The sequence below is a fragment of the Lytechinus pictus genome, chromosome 15 (genome assembly GCF_037042905.1).
Source record: "Lytechinus pictus isolate F3 Inbred chromosome 15, Lp3.0, whole genome shotgun sequence".
Classification (NCBI taxonomy): Eukaryota; Metazoa; Echinodermata; class Echinoidea; order Temnopleuroida; family Toxopneustidae; genus Lytechinus; species Lytechinus pictus.
The window spans coordinates 29,700,878-29,725,407 of NC_087259.1; the positions used below are offsets into that span (position 1 = coordinate 29,700,878).

A 24,530-nucleotide genomic window follows, 5' to 3' on the forward strand; every position below is an offset into this window, starting at 1 on the left:
ATTAAGCAATATTGATGTTTTATTTTTGTGCACATTTTGAATGTTAGGTATCATTTGGTAAGATTGCATTTTTTTTTCAAATCGTTTATAGGAGTATAGGTTCAAAATGATTTTGATTAATCCCTTTGATATTCAACAATATTCAAATTAAAGTTTAATAACAATATTGATGTAATCTTGCATATCTGTTAGACGGTTTTTGGTACGATTTTTGTCATATCGGGTGTGAAATAAACATGAAACTTGAATAATTCCTATGCTTTTGAATGATATTCATGTTACAGTATATTGAGGATGCCGAATACGGCCGTGAGATTATCAGCTGTGGAAACACGTCGTTTAGCTTAACGTCACGATCCAACAATTCTCTCTTGACGCTTTTCTCAAGCGGCGAGGGATCCTCCAGTGTGTCAGTGATCAATACCTTTGTTGAATGCCCATTGTATGGTTTCATTGCAGGGGAAGAGTATGATGAGGTAAGCCTACTTATCTATCACCCTGTTGTGTAGTATATATCTAGGCCTCGACAAATGCTTTACAGCTACATTCCAATCTAAATTTATGCAACTTTAATAGCAACATGTACCAAGGTTGTTAGTTTTCACTATCTTTAGTGAGCTTTATTTGATTAATCTTTATCTTGATGTCTCTTATTACTCATTTTATTGTTTGCTGAATATTTTATTTCAAACAAATAAGTTGAACCAGAACTGTGTTTTACAGGTATACTGTATAAAATTGATTCTTGTTTGAGAAGATATTTTACTCGCCTCAGAGCGATTCCATATAATTTGTGCTTCTGGTTGCTTATATCTGGAATCTTCCTGGAATGATTTTCTCTGTGTCTTAGTTTATATGAATGATTATTATGCTGTCATGGCTCATAACAATTTATAAAGTAAAGAAAAACTTTTTTATAAAAGAATGGGAGTTGGAAGTTCAAAAATGATGATCATTTTATTGAATTGTCCCTCTGCTTGTCATGTAATGTGCAGAAAAATACCCTTAGCTGCATTTATTGCGTAAGGACGTTTCTGCACCGATGGGGTGTGCAAAAATGTTTTGTGAAGGGCGTCCTTGCACCGACATAATAATGGATTGTCTTTGTAACCGTGTCTGCAGTGTTCTGCAAGCTGCGATGGTGGCTTCCAGATGAGGACTGTGAGCTGTACTGAGCTAGCTAGCGGAACGGTGGTTAATGATTCATTCTGTGAAGACGAGCGCCCAGAGGATACCAGACCATGTAATGAGAATCCTTGTCCAAGTAAGTCTTTAATCTTTCTCGGCTAACGCATGAAATGAGGCATGTGGGGCGGATCCAGGATTTACCAAAATAGGGAAATGTTCACATTAAAAAAGTTATCACCATTCATGGGGAGTCATGTCCCAGAAGACCATTTTTTGACAAACAAAACAAGGTTATAACCATCCATGGAGTGTCATTTTTGTCTCGCCTGCATAGCAGAGTGAGACTATAGGCGCCGCTTTTCCGACGGCGGCGGCGGCGTCAACACCAAATCTTAACCTGAGGTTAAGTTTTTTAAATGACAGCATAACTTAAAAAGTATATGGACCTAGTTCATGAAACTTGGCCATAAGGTTAATCAAGTATTACTGAACATCCTGCCTGAGTTTCATGTCACATGACCAAGGTCAAAGGTCATTTAGGGTCAATGAACTTAGACCATGTTGGGGAAATCAACATCAAAATCTTAACCTAAGGTTAAAGGAGAATGAAACTCTTGGAGCAAGTTAGCTTTTGTGAAAGCAGAAAAATCAAAGAATAAGATCAACAAAAGTTTGAGTAAAATAGGACTAGCAATAGAATGAGTTATGAGCATTTGAATGTCGAAATCACTAATGCTATGGAGATCCTCCCATTGGCAATGCGACCAAGATCTATGATGTCACAGATGAACAACTCTCCCCTTTTGGACACTGAAAATATACCCCAAAACATCTCTTTTTGCTCATTCTAATCATATGACAATCGATTCATCAATGATATAATGTTGTGAAACCTCTGTACTTGTCCTCTCATAAAGAGAACACCTCACATTGTGATAGACTCTATAAAAGTGAGAATATAAGTGAAATAAGTACTAAAGTAATGAGGGAGTTGTACGTGTGTGACATAACAGATCTTGGTCGCATTGCCAATGGGAGGAACTACATGGCATTAGTGATCTCAATATTAAAATGCTCATAACTTTCTTATTATTCATTCAATCTTCCTCAAACTTTCAAAAATATGTTTCTTTGATTTTTCTCTTTGATATGGATTCAGCTGGTTTCAAGGGTTTCATTCTCCTTTAAGTTTTTGAAATGTCATCATAACTTAGAAAATATATGGACCTAGTTCATGAAACTTATACATAAGGTTAATCAAGTATCACTGAACATCCTGCATGAGTTTCACGTCACATCACCAAGGTCAAAGGTCATTTAGGGTCAATGGACTTTGGCCGAAATTGGGGTATTCGTTGAATTACCATCATAACTTTGATAGTTTATGGATCTGATTCATGAAACTTGGACATAATAGTAATCAAGTATTACTGAACATCCTGTGCAAGTTTCAGGTCACATGATCAAGGTTAAAGGTCATTTAGGGTCAATGAACTTTGGCCAAATTGGGGTATTTGTTGAATTACCGCCATAACTTTGAAAGTGTGTTGGTCTAGTTCATAAAACTTGGACATAAGAGTAATCAAGTATCACTGAACATCCTATGCGCATTTTAGGTCACATGACCACGGTCAAAGGTCAATGAACTTTGGCCATAATGGGGGTATCTGTTGAATTACCATCATAACTTTGAAAGTGTGTTGGTCTAGTTCATAAAACTTGGACATAAGAGTAATCAAGTATCACTGAACAACCTGTGCGAGTTTCAGGTCACATGATCAAGGTCAAAGGTCATGTAAGGTCAATGAACTTTGGCCACGTTGGGGGTATTTGTTGAATTACCATCATATCTCTGTAAGTGTATTGGTCTAGTTCATAAAACGTGGAAATAAGAGTAACCAAGTATCACAGAACATCTTGTGCGAGTTATAGTAGTTTTCAAAATCAGCACTGCTGCTATATTGAATTACGTGATGCAGGTGAGACCGCCAGAGGCATTCCACTTGTCCCTTATTTTTTTTCTGTTTGACAAGTGCCCTCAGAAAAAAGGGGACATATGCTCCCTTTGCATGTTCTCTTCATCTACACATGACAAAGTATGATATTTGATTTTGATCTTGTTCAATGGTTGATCATGTGACTAAATATGACCTTTCTTATGCCAAAATTAAAGATGTGCTATATAAGGATGTCATCTGTATGATGTTGCATAGATCACATGATCTGATGGGCTGTTAACCCAGTGTAACTGTAGTGAACAGACACATATAAAAATGTGTGCTAAAGTTTAAATGAAATAAATTTTGATTTTTCTTATTAAATGATTAACATAAGACAGGGGTGTGAGAGTTCAGATTTTTATCTGATTTCAGATTTTTTGTTTTGATTTTCTGCTGAATTTCAGCTTATATTTGGCTTTCCTCTGTACAAAAAGTATGGGAGCTCTTTCTATTTCAGACTTTTTCAATACTCTCCAGCTTTTTTTAGATCTTTTTATTTGTGACCACTCACACCCCTGATAAGATTTCTTGCATTATTTATACAACTTAATAATGTTACTGATAGCGTGACTACTTTTTTTTATTGTTAGCGGTGAATTAAAACAATATTTATTGAAAGTGTTTTTTTTTTTTCTCCTTTAGCCTGTGATCGGTACATCAACGCCACTGATATCATTCGTCAAAGGTCATCTGAATCTAACGACGAATGTGTCTATACTGTTGATGTTGCGGATAGTTGTATTGCAGTTAGTTTCTTATCCTTTTCCCTGCAAGATGAAATGGATGGAGAATGCTCAGAGAACATGCATGTAAGTTTTCCCACTACTCATTCATGTTTGTACACGAGAAATTATTGTGATTCTCACCGACTATCTGTTATAAGCTACTGAAATCCTTGAATCTGATTGGCTCAGAGCAAATTCAGAAATCACTGTCAAGATGTTTATAAAACTCTCCCCTGGAAAGAGAACAGAGGAGTATTTCACAGTCAGTAATTTTTAGTGACAACTGTTACAAGCTTCTGAAATACTTGTATCTGATTGGCTCAGAGCAAATTTCAATTTCTTTGAATAGATTCTTCATGAAACAAATCTACATTAGGCAGTCTGATTAATGCTGCCCTAGAAATAAAATGATTTTAGTACGTGTCCAAGCATTCCCTTTTTGAAATTTAAATGACCATCGTATTTTCAAAACCTAAATTCATAATATATTGATCGTTAATAATTGATCGCTAATAATAAAAGTAAACGTAATTTAAAACATATGTAAAGTACACTTTCTATCTTAATTAAATGTACATAGGCAGTGCCCCTTTAAAAGCTTTCAACACAAAAATTATGGTAGGTAATAAATTGATGATATGTCTACTTACCGGTGTGTTGGCTCAGTTGGTAGAGCGTCCGTCTCACAACCGGGAGGTCGGGGGTTCAAACCCCGGCCGCGTCGGACCAAAATACGTTGAAAGATGAGAATTGCTGCTACCGTGTTTGGCATTCAATGATTAAAGGGATAGAGCCTCGTCGATCAATTGGGCAAAGCAAATTTTTGGAGCATTTCATGTCTATTTCGAACAATAAATTATGGATTTTCAATTATGGATTTTCATTTATTAATCTTCATTTATCAAGCACTGTGTATATACTTTGCTTTCTTCTTCAGATCAGAGACCTGGCTCCTTACACAGATGAGTTGGACGAAACATTCTGTGGTGATGGTCCTCCTCTTGGCTATCAGTGGCTCTCCCGTAGCGGTCAAGTTCAGATCAGATATGATTCCGCTGGTCAACAAGGAGCCGACTATAATCTCTTTGTCAGGGTTTTACCGTGCCCTCAATATGGGTTTATCTATGGCAATTATTCTGAGGTTAGTATGTTTAGTTTAAAAAAAACTTTCTAAAAGGCGATAAGTTTGATAAACTATGCTATTGTAACTACGGTAATGAAGCTATGAAAGAGTAACCTCTTTTTGAGGGTTAGGATAATTCAATTTTAGATAAAGGCTATTCAGTGTCAGCTTTTATGGCGAATCTGATATAATAGAATATCAGTTTAACAGGTTTTGGGACATCGCCCAGAGTGGAATCTGAATTTTATGACCAATAAACGTTATGTAATGATTTATTTCTGTTTGGAATTTCATTTGAAGAATTTATTTAAAAGATTTTAAGAATTATGATATAGATTGTAGGTGTTGAAATCATTCATTATCACCATCCTCATGAACTATTTCATGATTAATTGTTAGTGAATTGAAAATGAACTGAATCATCACAATCTTTTGGTGTCTTGTTGTAACAGTGTTCGGTAACCTGCGGAGAGGGTGTTCAGACCCGGGATGTTTCTTGTGTAGAGCTTGACAATGGTGTACCAGGCAATGTAACATCAGATAGCCAGTGTAATGACCCACGTCCAGATTCAACTGTGGAATGTGAACTGGATCAATGTCCAAGTATGTATTTCTCGTAATCATCTATGCCATTCCATGTTATGTTTCTGGACAAATTCATGTAGATGATTACAAAGAGCACCTAACATTTCTTCTTCTTTTACTGTGATGAAAGAGTCTTACATTTTAATTGTGAGATTATTACTCACTTTTATTTTATGTATATTTTGTATTTGTAATCTGCTAATATACTGAGTTAATATTTCAATTTTTCCACATTTTGCAACAATGGTTTATTACAACCACTTTTAAATTGAAACAAATTTTGTTTACAAGAGCTTAGTAATTATAAAATTAAAGAAATACCCCCCCTGTTAAAAAAGAGGGGAGGAGACAAGAAAGTAAGTAAATGAATGATACAAGAAAACACGTAAAAGAATAAAGATAGACCTCAATGTAGAGTGTAATTTGCCTTATTTTTTAATTTTTGGCAAGGTATTTCTTTCCATTATTACTGTATTGAAACAACAGCAGAATGGGATATTTTGGTTCTTGCATATTGCCGAAGGAAAATGGATTACTTGGAGCGTTATGGAGCGTTGTGGCCCAGTGGATTAGTCTTCGGACTTTGAAACAGAGGGTCGTGGGTTCGAATTCATTTCCTTCAGCAAGAAACTGATCCACAATGTGCTGCACTCAACCCAGGTGATGTAAATGGGTACCGGTAGGAAGTAATTTCTTAAAAAGCTGTGTGCGCTATGAACGCCTAGCTTAGCTGGGTAATATAGGAGCGCCTTGAGCACCTACATGTAACAAGGTGGATATGTGCGCAATGTAAATACCCTATATTATTATTATTATTATTATTAATTTTTTCTATTATCAAATGAAATGAATTTAGATCAAACTGCATATGAAAACTTGCTCTCCCCCCCCCCAAAAAAAAGGTGACCAATCTTGTTTTTTCTTTTCTGAACAGGTTGTGACCGTAATTATACCTTATCAAGTTCCACCAGTTCCATCATTGTAAACAGTGATAGACCTTATTCCCGCCTGTCGATGTGTACTAATACTATAACGGCTGATGATGGCATGTGTATCCGTGTTAACTTTGCTTCTCTTGATATCGAGGATTCAGAAGATTGCGTCAATGATTCATTACTTGTGAGTATTATCAGCTTCACTTATATTCAGATTGTAGTTTTGGTAAATTATCATTGCCATTTCTTCTTTCTTTCCTCATTTCTCCAGGGCTGATCGAATTTGATTTTCCTTTTAAAGTGATTGAAAAAATAACAATGTCATTTAACACACAGAATAAAAGTCATAAAAATAACTTGCATAACTTACAAAAAATGGAGGTATAGCATTCTATCTTGGAAATAGGCTTTTAAATGCAAAAATACAAAGGAAAAGTCTCAAAAGCATGTTTTAAAAATTACTCTGAAATCTTGTGATAGTTAGCATTAAATAGCATTCATGAAAAAAATATGACATCTTCATTATGATTACATGGGATGTCTGATAAATAATGCATTATCACTCACCACACATGTGGGGTTAGGATGTGTAAGCCAATGGAGTATGCTTTATAGCAATTTGATTTTCAAAACTCTTGTCGGAATGCTTGCCAGGGAGGGGAGGATGTGATGACCTGGGTAATAATATATCTGTAAAGCGATTAAAGACGTAATGATTTGTTCTCATTGTCATTATCATTATTGTAATCACCATCATCATCATCATCATCACCATCATCATCATCATCATCATCATCATCATTATTATAATCCTCCTCCCCCTCCTCCTCCCCCTCCCTTCGCCTTCTCCTCCCCCTCCCTTCGCCTTCTCCCCCCTCCTCCTCCCCCCTCCTCCTCCCCCCTCCTCCTCCCCCCTCCTCCTCCCCCCTCCTCCTCCCCCCTCCTCCTCCCCCCTCCTCCTCCCCCCTCCTCCTCCCCCCTCCTCCCCCCCCCTCCTCCCCCCTCCTCCCCCCCTCCTCCCCCTCCCTTCGCCTCCTCCTCCTCTATTATTATTAATCATGAGTGATGTACTTTGTTCCTAGGTGGTTGATCCAAACAACACTGCCATCAATTTCAGTGTGTGTGGTAGCGGTACTGTGCAACCTATCTTCAGTACTAGCAACATGTTGACTTTGACACTCTCTACCAACGGAGCCATAGAAGGAATGGGCTATGCTGCCATTGCCAACAGGATTGACTGCCCTGATGTTGTCTGGTCTACCACTAATGTCGGCTCAGTAAGTCAGGATGATGATGGTGATAATGATGGTGATGATGGTATAAGGATGAGGATGAAAATAGTGTTGAATATAATGAGGAGTTGGTGGAAGAAATGATGATGAGGATGGTGGTAATAATGATGGTGATGATGATGATGATGATGTTAATGATGGTGATAGTGGTGGTAATGGTGATGATGATTGTGATAATGATGGTAATGATCATGATGAAAAAATTGATGATGATGTTGATGATGATGATTTTAATGTTGATCATGATAGTGGTAAATGGTCATTAAAAGTGGGATGTTTATATGTATATTTTGATATTAAAGGTATATGTAGTATTTTCAGACCGTAGAGTTTTTATCAATCAGTCATCAGATAGTAAATATATATTTTATAGAATAGCAAGGTTGTATCATCTTATTTTCATTTGATTAAATGGCACTGCACTCAATCCAAGAGAAGGCTATATTGTTGATGGTTAGACCCGTCCTTTCTTTCTTGTGATATTTTGATGTACATGTACTTGTTTAATGTACGCATGCTTAATTTAATACCCATGATGATTTTCTTGTGTCTATGAATCATGCTCATCAAATTAAAACAAAAATCTGTAATTATTAGGCATTAACATGCAGCTTATTATAACTACATCTTACTGTAATTGAGCTCAATTTAGATAGTGGGTGCTGCCATGTTGTATGTAGAGTATATCATCTTTAGATTTAATTTTAGCAAAATGTATTTCCATATACTTGTTAAATTTCAGTGCTCGGTGACGTGTGGAGTAGGAGTACAGTCAAGGAACGTGTTTTGCATGAACAACCTGAATGGAAGACGGTTCTTACAAGAAGAAAGTTGCACTGGTGAACGACCAGCGGACGAGGTACCATGTGATATGGGTGATTGCCCTCAAGGTAAGATGTAACAGAACGAAGAGAGGAATGAAAGAAGAGGATGAGATGTTGGGAGGATGAAGGAGAGGGGAGATGAAATGGAGGGAGAGCAAGGGAGGGGGGCAGAGCAAGGGAGGGGGGCAGTGAGAGGGTGAAAGAGAGTTGAGAGTGAGAGAATGAGAAGGAAGAAAAAAGGGAGGGAAGTGAAATGAAGGGGTTTGGTGAAGATAGAAAGAAGGAATGATGGAAGGATGGATGAATGAGTTAAAAGACTGAAGGGAAAGGGGGGGGGGAGAGAGAGAGGTAGCCATAAGAGCTGGGGAAAAGAGAGAAAGATAGAGAGGAGGGAAGAAGGGAGAAATAGAATGAGGGGGAAGGGACAGGGTGAAGGAAGGAAAGAAGAAAGAAAGAAGGAAGGAAGAAAGAAAATAGGAAAAGGAAGAATGAGTAAAGAGGGGAACACAGGGATTAAACCTGAGCTTATAAATTGAGTGTAGGAGCAAATGAAAAGGAAGTAGGAATGAGAAAAAGATTTAAAAGAAAAGAATGAGGAAAAGGAAAAAGAATGAAGGATAGAATTGAATAAAAATTGGAGGAAAAGGGGAAAAGTGGAAAGAATTAGAGGAAAGGTGGACAATAAAAGCAAAAATCCCACAAAATCAGCTATATTTGAACATAAATTGCATATACATGTATTCTTGGAACAGTTTGTGTGACCAAAGTTTTTTCTTTGTTGCAGCTTGTAATCAAGTGTTTATCGGTGAAGAAGAAACCGAGTTGACGTCACCCGGCTACCCAGGCCCTTACGAGAACGATACAGTCTGTCCAAATACATACGTGTCCCTCATGACTTGCTTGGCTGTGGTTGTTGCAGATATCGATCTTGGACCAGCAGAAAACTGCCAGAATGATTATATTGAAGTAAGGATATAAACTGAATTGAATAAAGGATACATTCAAAGAAATTCACAATTTTGTCTTATAAATAACTACAAACTAGGGCCTGAATTCAAAATCATTATTTTGAATCTGTGGTCTGATCTATTTGTTTATGCACATATCATGAATTAATTACATTTATCTGGACATGTTTATTGAAAGTCCAATAGAGAATACATGCCTTTGTTTCTGCTCCTTAGTTGTGTTTGTTGCTTAAAACTCACCTCTTTTCATTATTAGTATGATATTATTTCATTTTATTGAATGTATTTGTTCTCTTCATTAGTGTTGTCACCTGTGCGCTTTGAAACATCTGTGTAGAGCACGCTAAAAATATTATGATTATTATCTGCAGATATTCGATTCTACTATTGACATGAGCGTGACCAGGATCCGCCTTTGTGGAAACGAGCTTCCTGAAAACAATCTCTGGGTTGGCCGTACGACTCCTTTCTTCATTCGATTCACCTCAGACGAGAGTGGTAATTACGGTGGATATAACCTGTCCCTCAGCTATGTGCCATGCCCCATGCAAGGATTTACTGTTGGCGAGTTTGGTGAGGTGAGGCCATGATCCTGAAAATATGAAATATACTTTGGTAGAAGTGGTTCACTTTACTGGATAAAACATGATTAGCACAAGGGCAATTCTATAAGATAATCAGTTTTCTCTTATTTCGAGACAAACACTGCAGAATCATTTTGATACAAATCAGTCTCAACTATGGAAGGCAAGCAACATCATGTTCACCATCCATAAGTTTTGAACATTATCATAAGAGGATCAGTTTGATTGGTCAGATTGGTGATGCATACAAGCATATAGCTTTATTATGGAAATAAATCAACATATATGAAAAGATCTTGTGATGAGATCTCTTTCATCTTATGAAACAATAAAATAGCCCTAATACTTACCCCAGTCATATAGTTTCTAAAGCTAAGTGATGTTTTTTTTGTCTATTTTGGCAAAGGAAGTTCAGAAGTTGCCCTTCCCCAGGATCAGTGTTAGATAGTCAATCATATGCATATACTTTTGTCAGTCTGCTTTATCAAGTCTTGGGAGTGGGTTGGGTCGAGTGTATGCATGTTGCAATTATGTGTGTGACACCGTAATATGCCACAGACACTTAGAACAATGCCATCTCAAGCCCTAATCTATCTCATGACAGCCCTACATCTTTACCAAGAATGCACTATTTTGATCAATACTATTCATAATATATACCCTCCACCATGATGAATAATTTCTTTCTTATCTTTACAAACATTCATTTACCAAAAAATTACATATCTTTCAGTGTGCTAAAAGGCATTCTTGTTTTTCAATATAGATCAGATGACCATCGTATTATAAAAAAACAGAAATTCACCATGTATTTCTGATGTTTGATAAAAGGGCAAATAAATCAAGAATATTTTAATGTTCACAGGCATATTGCAGAAGTTCCTCCTTGTTGTGAGCCTGGTGTTCGTTTTATTAATGTTTATAACTCAGGTGAAACGAGCAAATCCATGTCTCCACCCATTGAGGTTAGATAAAAAACAAATAATCATGTTAAGTCGGTCTGTGAATGTTCTTTGTGCATGTTTTTATCAAGTTAGTCTGGATTGATTTATTCGATCTTTGCAGTGTTCAGCCACTTGTCGTTCTGGAGAGAGGACGCGTAATGTAACATGTGAGGACAGCATGGGCCGTATACTCCCAGACTCTTCTTGCTGGGGACAGCGCCCTCTATCATCAGAACCTTGCGGAACGAACTGCACTTACAATGTCAGGGAAGAGTGGTCACCAGTAAGTCAAAATATTAATTTCATGTCTAGTTTATGCAATATGTATATATACAGTTTTGGTTGGCGGTGGAATTCTCTTCAACCTTAAAAGACCCAGGAGCTAAATGGGTACCCGGTAGGATGTGAAAGTAATTGTAGCTTGTCCAGTACTGTTTGCGCCTCACCGGCGACTAAGTGGAATACTCCCCAGGGAGCGGAGGATGTGCACACATTGTGTGCGGGAATGACTGATTAAATCCGACGACCGGGGTAATAATATATCTGTAAAGCGCTTAGACACGTCGTTCTGATGTACTAAGCGCTATATAAAAGCGGATTATTATTAAGATTTATTCATTGTTTTCTTGTCTGTTTTGAACATTCCTTATTGTGTGTCTTCAACATTCAAATGTGCATTCAACATACTCAATTTTTTTTTCAACATCATAATCTTCAAATTTTCCTCAAATATTCAAATGTGTGAAACAGTCAGAATAGCAAGGTTCCAGCTAATTCCTTGGGTAATTGTTTATTATACATTAGCATATTCCTGATACTCAGAGTAAAATACCAGTAATCCACAGAATTCTCTGAGAGTTTCACAGGTTTTCATATAGATTTTGTGTATGTAAATTTAATGATGGTTATAACACCTTATAAAATTCTTCTTAACTAAGTAGGAGTCCATTTCCTTGTTTTTTTATCACCACTTTTTTCAAGCAAGTGTGCTATTTAAAACACCAAAATGTGCCAAATGCTTTGTATCTACATGTATGTGAGGAAAAATTCCTAACCACTCTCCCATTTATTTGAAATCAAGGTCATATTTGCACTACTTTGCAGTACTTCAGAGTAAAGTATTCATAAATTGTAGTGGTATTTCAAAAAAATTAGTCCATGGATTATTTTCAGCTAATTAGGTTTATGAAATAACACATAGTATCTGCAGTTAAAATGCAGATCATGTGAAAAATCAGTTGATAGCTGATTAATCACCTGTTCATCCATTGTGACGTCAATGCACATAGCGTAAAATATGCGCAGATCATGATGCACACATAACTCTCTTTAACACCAAGCTTATTCCAAGATTGGTGTTGTGGCAGGTGTAAATGAGCACTTTTAGAAATGTACGTCGACATAGAGGACTGGTACGAGATGACGTCATTTTTTGGCCTGCCATATGCCTCAGGTCCTCACACACGTCCACTATCAGAATCGAGAACCTCGCCACATCCATTTTGTGGTTCTCCTAAATCATAGTGGACGTGTACGTGAGTGACGTCATTTTAACTGTTCAAGCCCAGCATGAAGATCAACCTTTCCCTTTGAAAACACAGTTTTCAGTGAATTTACACCAAATTAATGTAAGTTGTACGATGCACTATGTTTATCATATTTGGAATTGCTTTCTACTTTCCGGGTCGCCAGGCGATGGTACGCCAGATCTTCCGGGTCGGGCAGCGTGTCATGACCCGCTGGTTATCGCGCCGTTTCACGTGGATGTACGTACACGTACAAGTCGAGTGAAATCTAAAGTATTCGCATCTGTAGTGAACAAGGGCAGACGATGACGGTGACTCGAACGATCAGAAGACTGCTACGTCGTTCTCGTTCACTGCTCCTAAAACTCTCTAATGTTATTGTGACACCAACACCACCATCACCACCGCCACCACCACCAGTACCACCACTACCACCACCACTACTACCAACACCCACCATTATCATCACCACCACAAACACCATTAATATCATCACCCCTGCCATCTCAAACACCGCTGCAACCACCATCTCCGCACGACCACCCTTGCCACCAACACCACGATATTATGCTGACCCCTATCATGATTTTTTTTTTCACAGTGCTCTGTTACTTGCGGTTCTGGTGTTCAAGAGCGAAACGTATCATGCGTAGACAACTTTGGTAATCCTGTTAACATTAGCCTTTGCAACATAGATGTAATGAATGTCACAAGGCGACAATGCAATCTAACTGAGTGCCCTGCACCTGGTAAGTGGTACTTTTCATTTGGAAGATATCGTTCTTTAATATTCATTTTTTAATTATGAATATCACTCCACCTTGTATACCTTCCTTTGAATTCACTGTCAATAAAGACTGGATCCATCGGGGGGGGGGGGTTAAAATGCTGAAAAGTAAAAAAAAAAATCCTAATTATGTGAGACATGCCTCCTTTGCCCCACCTCCCCCCAATTAATGACTGATGAAAAGGGTCTTTTATATCTATATGCTTTCTGTGTATATAGTGTTGATAATAGTGTTATACATAAGGTATCGAACTTTTCCTTGGGGGCTGGCTAATAGGTGTGATAGAGGTGATGGCTCAATGGATAAATCTCTGGACTTATAACCACAAGGGCCAAGGTTAAATTTAATTTCAGCACTTGTCTTGTTTGACGTGTTAATAGATTGCAGCACTTAGAAACATTGTATCAAGATGTATAAGTTAAATGAATTATGCATATAATTATTTGAATGTTAGTGTTTGGATGCTGATTTTGGTTTTGGAAGCCCATTTTTTTATGGGAGTGATGGGTGATGATGGTAATCGTAGTTACATTATTATAATGATTGTTGTATCTCAGGGGAGTAGAGTATGTGTTGTACAGTCTCTATAATTATATTGAACTAAATGACAGGGTTAATGATTTAGTTCTGATTCAATTATATCCATATCCCTCTCTCTCTTTACACAGTTGATGGTAATTTTACTCAGTGGACTACATGGTCCAGTTGTTCAGCTAGCTGTGGAATTGGCTCCCAAATACGAAGGAGAACATGCACCAATCCTCCACCATCAAATGGTGGTCGATTCTGTATCGGTCAATCATTTGTGGCTCGAGCTTGTAACCCACAACCTTGTCCACCACCAGGTTAGTTTAATATTTCAGATATTTTGACTTGATAACAATTTACTCATCTTTTGATACAGATTTCTAGAATAGCATGAAAAGTCACTCCTTTCATTTCTCCAGGACAACTTTTGACCTTAACCCTCTATAACGAGGGAGAGGGGAAGGGGGGCTTATTTTGGCCCCCTGACATTTTTTATGATGATGGATAATGATGATGATGATGATGATGGTGATGACAGTGAAGAGGATAATGAGAATGAGAATGATGATGTTGATGATGGTAATGATGGTAATGATTGTGATGATGATCTATCTTACAGAGTGTAGTATGTGATGTACAGGCTCTGAACATTAATTAAATGCCAGGATAAGAATGATTTTCTTCTGATTCAATTATATCGATATCCCTTCCTTTCTTAACACAGTTGATGGTAACTTTACTCGGTGGTCTGCATGGAGTAGCTGTTCAGAATCATGTGGAAATGGCACCCAAACACGAAATAGAACATGCACCGATCCTCCACCTTCCAACGGTGGTGCAGACTGTACTGGTCCATCAACTGAGACTCAAGTTTGTAACACACAGGCCTGTCCAGCTCCAGGTTAGTTTCTGATTTTTAACTAGACAGCAACTAAAACAACTTTGGACATGAAAGAAATTAGATAAAAAAGCTCCAGTGTAGTATATCCCAGTCTTGTGAGTCTTCACAATAGCCCAGTCTTTTAGGGCTCAGACCAATGTTTTCATTATAGGTTCATTCCAGGGCCACGTTGCATAAATGTTACCTTAATGGTAACTTGCATGGAATCCTTGATTTTCATTGGCTGTTGATCATCGTTGCCATGGTAGTTACCAGGGGCGGCAGAATGTATTTTCGTTTTGAGGATGGGGCAAAGTAAAAAAAGGGTACTTGTATGTAAAATGGGCATTTTTGTACAAACATGTATTTTAGACATCAGATTGCGTTTCTTCTTGAAAAAAGAGATACATCTTTAAAATGGAGCACTTTTCATTTTGACAAAGAAGGGCATTTTTTCACTAAGGGAAACTTTGGGGGTGGGGCAAGTTTAATTTAATGATGGGGTTAATGCTGTATGTATATTGCTTATTGGAGAATTTAAAAATTAAAGTTGTTTAGTTCTGATTGAGGTATGTTCATTCCCCTCTCATTCTTTACACAGTTGACGGTAACTTTACTCAGTGGAGTACATGGACCGTTTGTACAGTGACATGTGGTACTGGTGTCCAATTGAGAACTAGAACTTGTACCAATCCTCCACCATCTAATGGCGGTGCTAGCTGTACAGGTCCGTTATTTGAGAATCGACCATGTAACACACAGTCCTGCCCACCTCCAGGTAAGTGTCTGATTTGATAAAAACTAACACAACTTTTGCTACAGAAATCTTGAATAATATGAAGTCCCTTAACATTTGTACAAAGCAATTATTAACTTAATTAGACTGGAGGAGGGGGGGGGGGCACTTGACACCTTTCACTCATGGTTTCAAAATTGTGCAACAAAATATAATATAATGTCAAAATTCATTTTTGTCTCGCCTGAAAAAAGTTTGGCAGAGACCTATTGATCTATTAGTCTGTTCTGTTAGTTTGTTGGTCTGTTGTTCTGTTAGTTTGTTGGTCTGTTGTTCTGTTAGTTTGTTGGTCTGTTCTGTTAGTTTGTTGGTATGTTGTTCTGTTAGTCTGTTGGTCTGTTGTTCTGTTAGTTTGTTGGTCTGTTGTTCTGTTAGTCTGTTGGTCTGTTAGTTTGTTGGTATGTTGTTCTGTTAGTCTGTTGGTCTGTTGTTCTGTTAGTTTGTTGGTCTGTTGTTCTGTTAGTCTGTTGGTCCGTTGTTCTGTTAGTTTGTTGGTCTGTTGTCCTGTTAGTTTCTTGGTCTGTTCTGTTAGTTTGTTGGTCTGTTGTTCTGTTAGTCTGTTGGTCTGTTGTTCTGTTAGTTTGTTGGTCTGTTGTTCTGTTAGTCTGTTGGTCCGTTGTTCTGTTAGTTTGTTGGTCTGTTGTTCTGTTAGTTTGTTGGTCTGTTGTTCTGTTAGTTTGTTGGTCTGTTAGTCTGTTGGTCTGTTAGTTTGTTGGTCTGTTGTTCTGTTAGTTTGTTGGTCTGTTCTGTTAGTTTGTAGGTCTGTTGTTCTGTTAGTTTGTTGGTCTGTTGTTCTGTTAGTTTGTTGGTCTGTTGGTCTGTTAGTTTGTTGGTCTGTTGTTCTGTTAGTTTGTTGGTCTGTTGTTCTGTTAGTTTGTTGGTCTGTTGTTCTGTTAGTTTGTTGGTCTGTTGTTCTGTTAGTTTGTTGGTCTGTTCTGTTAGTTTGTTGGTCTGTTGTTCTGTTAGTCCCTTGGTCTGTTCTGTTAGTTTGTTGGTCTGTTGTTCTGAATAGATTGTTAGTCTGTTGTGAATAGATTGTTAGTCTGTTTATCTGTTAGTCCCTTGGTCTGTTCTGTTAGTTTGTTGGTCTGTTGTTCTGTTAGTCTGTTGGTCTGTTGTTCTGTTAGTCCGTTGGTCTGTTCTGTTAGTTTGTTGGTCTGTTGTTCTGTTAGTTTGTTGGTCTGTTCTGTTAGTTCGTTGGTCTGTTACAAAAATATATTTGTTAAACTTGCTCTCATTTCTTTATTTCCATATTAATTATATTCATACTTGGTAAATGTGATCCTTGGGGTAATACCACGTGTTCCTTTTTAGATCATATTTTAATTATAATTTTAATTTGTGTCCTTTAACCATTTCGTTACACAGTTAATGGTGACTTTACTCAGTGGGGTGCATTTAGTGAATGTTCAGTTAGCTGTGGAAATGGCACCCAAACACGAAGAAGATTATGCGCCAATCCTCCACCTTCAAATGGTGGTGCAGACTGTACTGGTCCATCAACTGAGACTCAAGTTTGTAACACACAAGCCTGTCCAGCTCCAGGTTAGTTTCTGATTTTTAACTAGACAGCATCTAAAACAACTTTTGGTACAGAAATCTTGAATAATGTGAAAAGTCCCTTACATTTGTACAGGTCAATTAACTTAATTAAATAGGAGGAAGGGGGGTACTTCACGCATGGTTTCAAAATTGTGCAACATAATATAATATAATATTAAAATTCATTTCTGTCTCGCCTGAGCAAAGTTTGGCAGAGACCTATTGATCACTTTTCCTGTTGGTCTATTAGTCCGTTGGTCTGTTAGTCCGTTGGTCTGTTAGTTTGTTGGTCTAATGTTCTGTTAGTTTGTTGGTCTGATGTTCTATTAGTCCGTTGGTCTATTAGTCTGTTGGTCTGTTAGTTTGTTGGTCTGATGTTCTGTTAGTTCGTTGGTCTGTTACAAAAATATTTTTGTTAAACTTGCTCTCATTCCTTTATTTCCATATTAATTATGTTCATACTTGGTACATGTGATCCTTGGGGTAATACCACATGTGTGTCCATGAGGGTGATGGGGTCAAAGGTCAAGTTTTTGTTCATCTTGCTCTCATTTATTTATTTCCGCATCAGTTATATTCATACTTGGTAAATGTTCCTTCCAGATCATATTTTAATTTCAATTTTAATTTGTGTCCTTTACCCTTTCTTTACACAGTTGATGGTAACTTTACTCAGTGGTCTACATGGAGTAGCTGTTCAGAATCATGTGGAAATGGCACCCAAACACGAAATAGAACATGCACCGATCCTCCACCTTCAAACGGTGGTGCAGACTGTACTGATCCATCAACTGAGACTCAAGTTTGTAACACACAAGCCTGTCCAGCTCCAGGTTAGTTTCTGATTATTTGACGAGGCATTAACTAAAACAACTTTGGATACAGAGTTCTAGAATAGCATGAAAAGTCCCAACTTCCATTATTCCCGGACAACTGTTGACCTAATCCTGTATAGCAAGGGAAGGGCCTAATTTCCATTTTTACCAGGCAATTATGACATTGATAAGACTGGGGGGGGGGGGGGGGGCTGAATCAGCATATGCATTTCATATGATGGTGATGATTATGTGATATTGTTAACAGAAGAAAGAGGAAGAATCCGTTATGTAAATGTCTAAATCTCATTATTTAGAAGCTGGAATGATTTTTCTGGCTTGTGGAAGAGAAGTTTGCTATTCATTATATTGTTTGTTCGTTAAATTCTTTGATCATCATATAAAGTGTTTTGATAGCTAATGAACAAGATTGCTATTTTAAACTCACTTGCCAGTGCTGGAAACATTCATAAAGTGAGTTTGAATGAAATCCAACAAAATTATCACACAAATGCTGGTTTGCATGATTAAGTAATAAATATATATGTGAAAGAATTCTGAAAACAGGTTCTTTATTCTTAATGGATGGTGAGTTTTTTTTTTTTTCAAGTAATTAGACTTTTTAAATTTTTTAAATCTTTGTGTAGATTGCAACAATACCATAGATGGAGCAACAACCGTATCTGGGAATCTAACCAGCCCCAACTATCCTGATGCTTCACCAGCTGATCAAATGTGTGTAGTGAATTTCATCATACCTTCTGGGCTCATTCTCAACATCAGATTTACTGAATTCAACCTCGATTCAAATTGCTTAGCTGAGTCTGTTATGGTAACTATCTTTCCTTTAAAACCATTTCCATATATATACATGTATGTAGTTGTAAGCAATCCAGGTTTCAAAACCGATTTAATCCCAGACCACATGGCGTTGGCCAGATTTACGCCACACTGACATATCACCCTCACCTCCTTCCTCCATTTTAACAATCCTTAAAGGACAGGTCCACCCAAACAAAAAGTTGATTTGAATAAAAAGAGAAATATCCAACAAGCATAACAACTGAAAATTTCATCAAAATTGGGTGTAAAATAAGAAAGTTATGGCATTTCAGCGTTATGCTAGTTTGATTTTTCTCTATTTATTCAGTTCAACACTTTTCTGGGGTGGACTTGTCCTTTAACAATCTTAACTTATTTTTACACTTTACTCATACAAATCTTACCCCAACCCCTCAACAAAAGTTTGGAAATTAATTTCTCCCAACTCCCAATTTTACACAATGCATGATTAAAATCATTCAAAAGATCATTTAATTCTCTTCAAAATTAATGGCAGCATTGTAATCAAGTAAGGGTAATAAGGGAATATGGTTAATTGAGTATTAATTAACATCCTGGGTGAGTTTCAGGTCACATGACCAAGGTCAAAAGTAATTTAGGGTCAATGAACTTAGACCATGTTGGGGGAATCAATATCGAAATCTTAACCAAGGTTAAGTTTTTTAAATGCCATCATAACTTAGAAAGTATATGGACCTAGTTCATGAAACTTAGACATAAGAGCAATCAAGTATCCCCGAAAAAAGGTCACTTATGGTCAATGAACTTTGGCCATGTTAGTGGTATTTGTGGAATTGTCATCATAAGTTTGAAATTTTATGGATCAAGTTCATGAAACTTAGACATAAGAGCAATCAAGTATTCCTTAACATCCTGTGCGCATTTTAGGTCACATGACCTTTGAAGTTTGGCCATGTTGGCGTTATTTGTGGAATTATCATCATAACTTTGAAATTTTATGGATCAAGTTCATGAAAATTGGACATAGGAGTAACCGTATATCCCTGAATATCCTGTGCGCATTTTAGTTCACATGACCAAGACAAAGGTCAGTGATCTTTGGCCATGTTGGGGGTATTTGTTGTATTGGCATCATTACTTAGAAAGTAACTTAGAAAGTTTACGGATCTTCATGTTGTAGTTCATGAAACATAGACATACGGGTAATCAAGTATGAATGATTGTTTGGCACACAACTTGGGTCACATGATTATGGTCAATGGTCTTAGGTCACATGATCATGGTCAAAGCACTGGTGCTATGTCGAATCATGTAATGCAGGCGAGACTGCCAGAGGCGTTTCACTTGTTTAAAATATGTTTCTTCTTAGAATCTGACACAAATGCAGTGATAATGACATTTTGTGTATACATATCGGTTAATGAAACTGCTTTACTAGCAGGCATTGTGTTACTTTATGTCATCATTATCAATTTAAATTCTGAGCACTTGGCATAATGTCTCATATGCATAAGTCTTTGATTTGGATTGACCAATCACAGCTTGAAATCCATAATATTTTTCACTATTATTCTTGTAGTTGAGTGCTCCCGTTGCAGGGGATACAACGTTCTGCAGCAACACCATAATGTTACCAGCCAGTGTGACCTACACAGCGGATAGCACACTCACATTACTCTACCTCACCGACAGTGACATAAGCAACTCGCCATACTACTTTGCTGAGTTCATGTTTATTTCAATATCACCGTAATAGTACTCGGTAAGCCTTCTCTTATATTTTATCAATTTTTTGCGTTTCAGAATACATGCGTGCAAGTTGCGCCCTGATTGTGCTGTCAATCACACCTGTTGAGAGATTAATCAACAAGATTGTGCTTAACACCATTCATTAATCACAATGTTTCTATTTCAAGATGATTACAAACCTCATTTGAAAATAAGTTTGCCTGGGATCTCTCTCTCCCAGTTCTTCTGATCAATCCTAATTCTTCCCACTGCTTGAGGTTCATCGTTTCCTTGAAATTTTTTTTTTTTTTCAATTCTCACTCATGGTGTGTATTATGTAGGAAAAAGGTGTTAACTGACAAGGTCTCTCTCCCATGATGAATGTTTGTGGGCCATGTATTCTGAATCCCATGTTTGAATATATTTGGAAGATTTGCATCGGGGGGTGGGGATCATGCTGGACTTACAGTTACCTCCATTGTTCCTCCCTGAAAAAAAACTACGGATGTAGTTATTATATGTAACATCACACTTTTATTCAAATCTTTTTCTTTTTTTTATCCACTTGTTTTGAAATAGGGGACACCCTATTATTGGCACCTCTCTTGCTTGTTATGGAGTGTTTAAATGAGTCTAAGGAGGAGTTGCAAGAAAATATTTGCAATCAGTTGCAAATTTCAGATGAAACTAAAACAAATCAATTTCTACTTGTTAGTGCTAGACCATCTATCAGTTGCAAATTTGCAATGAAATGTGGGACTTTCGATTGATGCTAAAACCTAAAATTGACTTGCGATCAATTGCATGTTTCTTGCAAGTTTTATATTGGCCCAGAATAAATAATTTTTGAAAGCATGTTCTCATTTCTCTTACAGATATTGAGAACCTGGAATCGGATGAGCTATGAACTTCAAAAACGAGAGAAGAGACACCGTTTCTAAGGTTATTTATTGGAAAATAAAATGCTCAATTTAGTAACTGCTGGTGTATTTTATTGTCTTTCATGACTAGTTTTTGTTGATGACAAAAATTTCTAGGGAAATGTAAATTATGAATGATATATATATTGTTGAATATGGTGCCCAAAGTGTACATGTATGTGTTTATTTACTTATGTTATAAACTTTAAGCTCTACTATTTCTCTGTGTGTTGTATTCATACATTGGCAAGTTGCTACCAAATGGGTGGTGAGTCTATGGCCAGTATCCCGAAGTACGGTGTAACTTTAATTTAGACCATGGTCTAACTCTGGGCTGAAATTATGGGGAGCCAAAAATATCAACACCTTTGTTTTAATTATATATTTCCAATGTGTACTTACTCATTTGTCATGCTTTAATGATGAAGAAATTGTTTTTAGCTTTTACTTTCACATCTGAATTATTTGAGTGTCAAATGATCTTATAAATTAGGCCCAGGTACCTTTTAGAGATTTGTGTCACAGTTGTCTCACAATAAACTTCAGTGGCAACTGGCCTTTCTGAGGATACAGCATTCCAGATCTGACAAAAAGGAGAGTGTAGAACAAAAACTCTATCATTTGAAAGATCTCTAAAAGAGCAACAAAATGTATTCATGTTCCATGTCGAGAACTTTATATATATAGATTTTATCAGTTTATCTTTGACTTTTAACATTGTCTTTACTAGTACACCTTTCTTTGTAATATACTATGGGACTTAATTAACATTTTCCCGCTATTATAATTTTCATTTTTATTTCTAAATGATTTCATTTTATCATATTATGAATTAACAATTACCTTGATAAGTTTGTTTTATATCTTATGTTATGTACAATGTTATGTAGGTGTAGGTCCATGTAGCATATTTGTTCATATTCATGTTATATATCTAGTATTCTACAGAATTTATGAAAATATAGAACATTTTCAATGTGAAACCAATTGTCAATTTTATAATACACCACATCATACATTAACAAAACATTGTCACCAAAAGTTGGATAGTTGAAATCATTTTCCTTTGAATAAATGATGTCGGAATGCCATTTAATGGTGCTGCACGTGGTTCATGTGATTCTATATACAAGCCTGATCATCCACCAAATAGGATGATTTTAATTTGAATGTTTATAATTCATATGGAATCTGATCAATTTTTATATTTCTGTTATTTTATTGGATATTGTATTGAAACGTGTTGACAATAAAGAATTAATCAATATTTTACCTCATATGTAGTGCAATTGTATCATATATGTGTGTCATAGTTGTTTTGAAAGGAATTTTGTTTTTGTTAGTGGTTCTGACTCTAGCATTGTAATCAGAGGGTCATGTGTTCAATCCCACTAGCGGCCTTTGGTAATTATGGCATATCAATTAACACTTTGCCACTAGTGGCCTAGTGGCCTTTGGCAATTAAGGCATATCAATTAACACTTTGCTACTCTCCACCCATGTATTAAATATACACCCAATAGGCTAAAAAATGCAGTATGCCCAGCAATCAAAATTTGAATCTCTTGTTGGAATAATAATAACGCAGTTCTTGTATAGTGCATATCATATTATGTCATAACGTTCCTATGTGCTTCCAAAGGACTGTCTTGGATATTATTACCCTGGCTTTAGCCCCGCAGCCTTTTACTGCACAGTGGCATTTCAAGGAATAAATTCCTACCAGGTACCCATTCACATCACCTGGGTTGAGAGCAGCACAATAGGGATGAATTTCTTGCTGAAGGAAATGACGCCATGGCTGGGATACGAACCCACGGCCCTCTGTTATAAAGTCCGGAGACTAATCAACTGGGTCACAACTTTGACCCTTGCGCATGAATAGCAAGTCTTATGAATATTGGGTCTTACTCTAGATTTAATCGAGATCGGCTAGGAAGAGTGACCATGCAGCTGAATTTAGGATTTTTTTTTAGTCTTTTGGATTAACTTTAGAATCTCAAAAGATTCAAATTCAAATCAGTTAACTTAATTTATATTTAAATCCTATAGACTATTATATCTAAATCTTATATTCGACCGGTCACTGTTCACAGCCGATCTGAATTTATCTTAAATCCCTTGGCAGAATACATAATGAGGAGTCTCATGAATAATTAATCTTATGAATAACGTGCCTTGTGAATTGAGCCTTATGAATAATGAGTCTTGTGAAAAGTGAGCATTTGCAGTTTTCCTATAGAGACCAGCAGTGGTTCCGAAGACGAGCGGAACAGGGAGAGGGGTGCGAGAAAGAGGCAAAGAAAAAGATTGAAACGGGACGGGCCGGGTAGCTAGGGGAGAGGAAGAGGAGAAGAGGGATCGAGCGAGGAGATCTTTTGAGAGAAAAGAAAGCAAGAGAGAGGATGAGAGTAGGGGAGAGAAAGGGACAAAGGCAAAGGCCATGGGACTGAAGTGAGCTCCCCCCCCCCCCTTCCCGGCTCCCCGACAGCGGTGGCCGGTGGAAAAAAAATTATAAAAAGAGGAAAAATGAAAAAGAAAACAAGAAGATAATGAAATGAAGTAGAAGAGAAAAGGAAAGATCATTGGTGGAAATCCCAGGGGGGCACGTCCCCCACCAAAAATAGTAGGGGGACACATTTAAAATCCCCCCTACTATTTTTGACGGAGAAAAAAACATTCACAGTCGAAATAATACACGTATTTTGTACTAAATGACCTTACATTTTGGTGAAAACCTTTTTTTTTTTGCTTTTCATTTTTTTAAGGTTAAAATGACCTTATATTTTGGGTGATATTGTCAAACTTTTCAGCCCTTGATTCCCCTACCTCTGGGGACAGATTTCCGCACATGGGAAAGACAAAATGAGATTATTGAATAAAAAAGGGGGATCGAGTGGATTAAAGAGCTGCATGGCCAGGAGAATGAGGAGAAGAAGGGGATGAAAAGAAAGGAATAAATGGGAGAATAATGAAAAAAGAAAGGGAACAGGTAAAACGAAGAAGTAAAATACTAAGAAGAAACTTAGAAGCAAGACTGAATAGTGCTTGATTTTTTTGCCGGGGCCCTAATTTTTGAAATTTCACAGCTCATT

The 24,530-nt window shown here is 37.1% G+C and overlaps 1 protein-coding gene across 2 annotated transcripts in view; it reads left to right on the forward strand.

Moving 5' to 3' along the window:
* The window catches only part of LOC129278063 (uncharacterized), an 81,350-nt gene extending 58,643 nt beyond the window's left edge, over positions 1-22,707 (forward strand). Inside the window, exons 49-68 of one of the 2 annotated variants that reach the window (XM_054914277.2) lie at positions 285-476; positions 1,123-1,264; positions 3,771-3,937; positions 4,791-4,994; positions 5,429-5,579; positions 6,496-6,680; positions 7,579-7,773; positions 8,531-8,678; positions 9,397-9,578; positions 9,952-10,158; positions 11,230-11,391; positions 13,236-13,383; positions 14,091-14,267; positions 14,675-14,851; positions 15,432-15,608; positions 16,995-17,171; positions 17,825-18,001; positions 18,631-18,815; positions 20,367-20,549; positions 21,391-22,707. In XM_054914277.2, coding sequence (XP_054770252.2) covers positions 285-476; positions 1,123-1,264; positions 3,771-3,937; positions 4,791-4,994; positions 5,429-5,579; positions 6,496-6,680; positions 7,579-7,773; positions 8,531-8,678; positions 9,397-9,578; positions 9,952-10,158; positions 11,230-11,391; positions 13,236-13,383; positions 14,091-14,267; positions 14,675-14,851; positions 15,432-15,608; positions 16,995-17,171; positions 17,825-18,001; positions 18,631-18,815; positions 20,367-20,540 — 3,327 coding nt within the window. In that variant the 3' untranslated portion in view covers positions 20,541-20,549; positions 21,391-22,707. The remainder of the gene's footprint in view (positions 1-284; positions 477-1,122; positions 1,265-3,770; positions 3,938-4,790; positions 4,995-5,428; positions 5,580-6,495; positions 6,681-7,578; positions 7,774-8,530; positions 8,679-9,396; positions 9,579-9,951; positions 10,159-11,229; positions 11,392-13,235; positions 13,384-14,090; positions 14,268-14,674; positions 14,852-15,431; positions 15,609-16,994; positions 17,172-17,824; positions 18,002-18,630; positions 18,816-20,366; positions 20,550-21,390) is intronic. The other variant, XM_054914279.2, reaches the window with a different exon arrangement.
* The last annotated feature ends 1,823 nt before the right edge of the window (positions 22,708-24,530 follow it).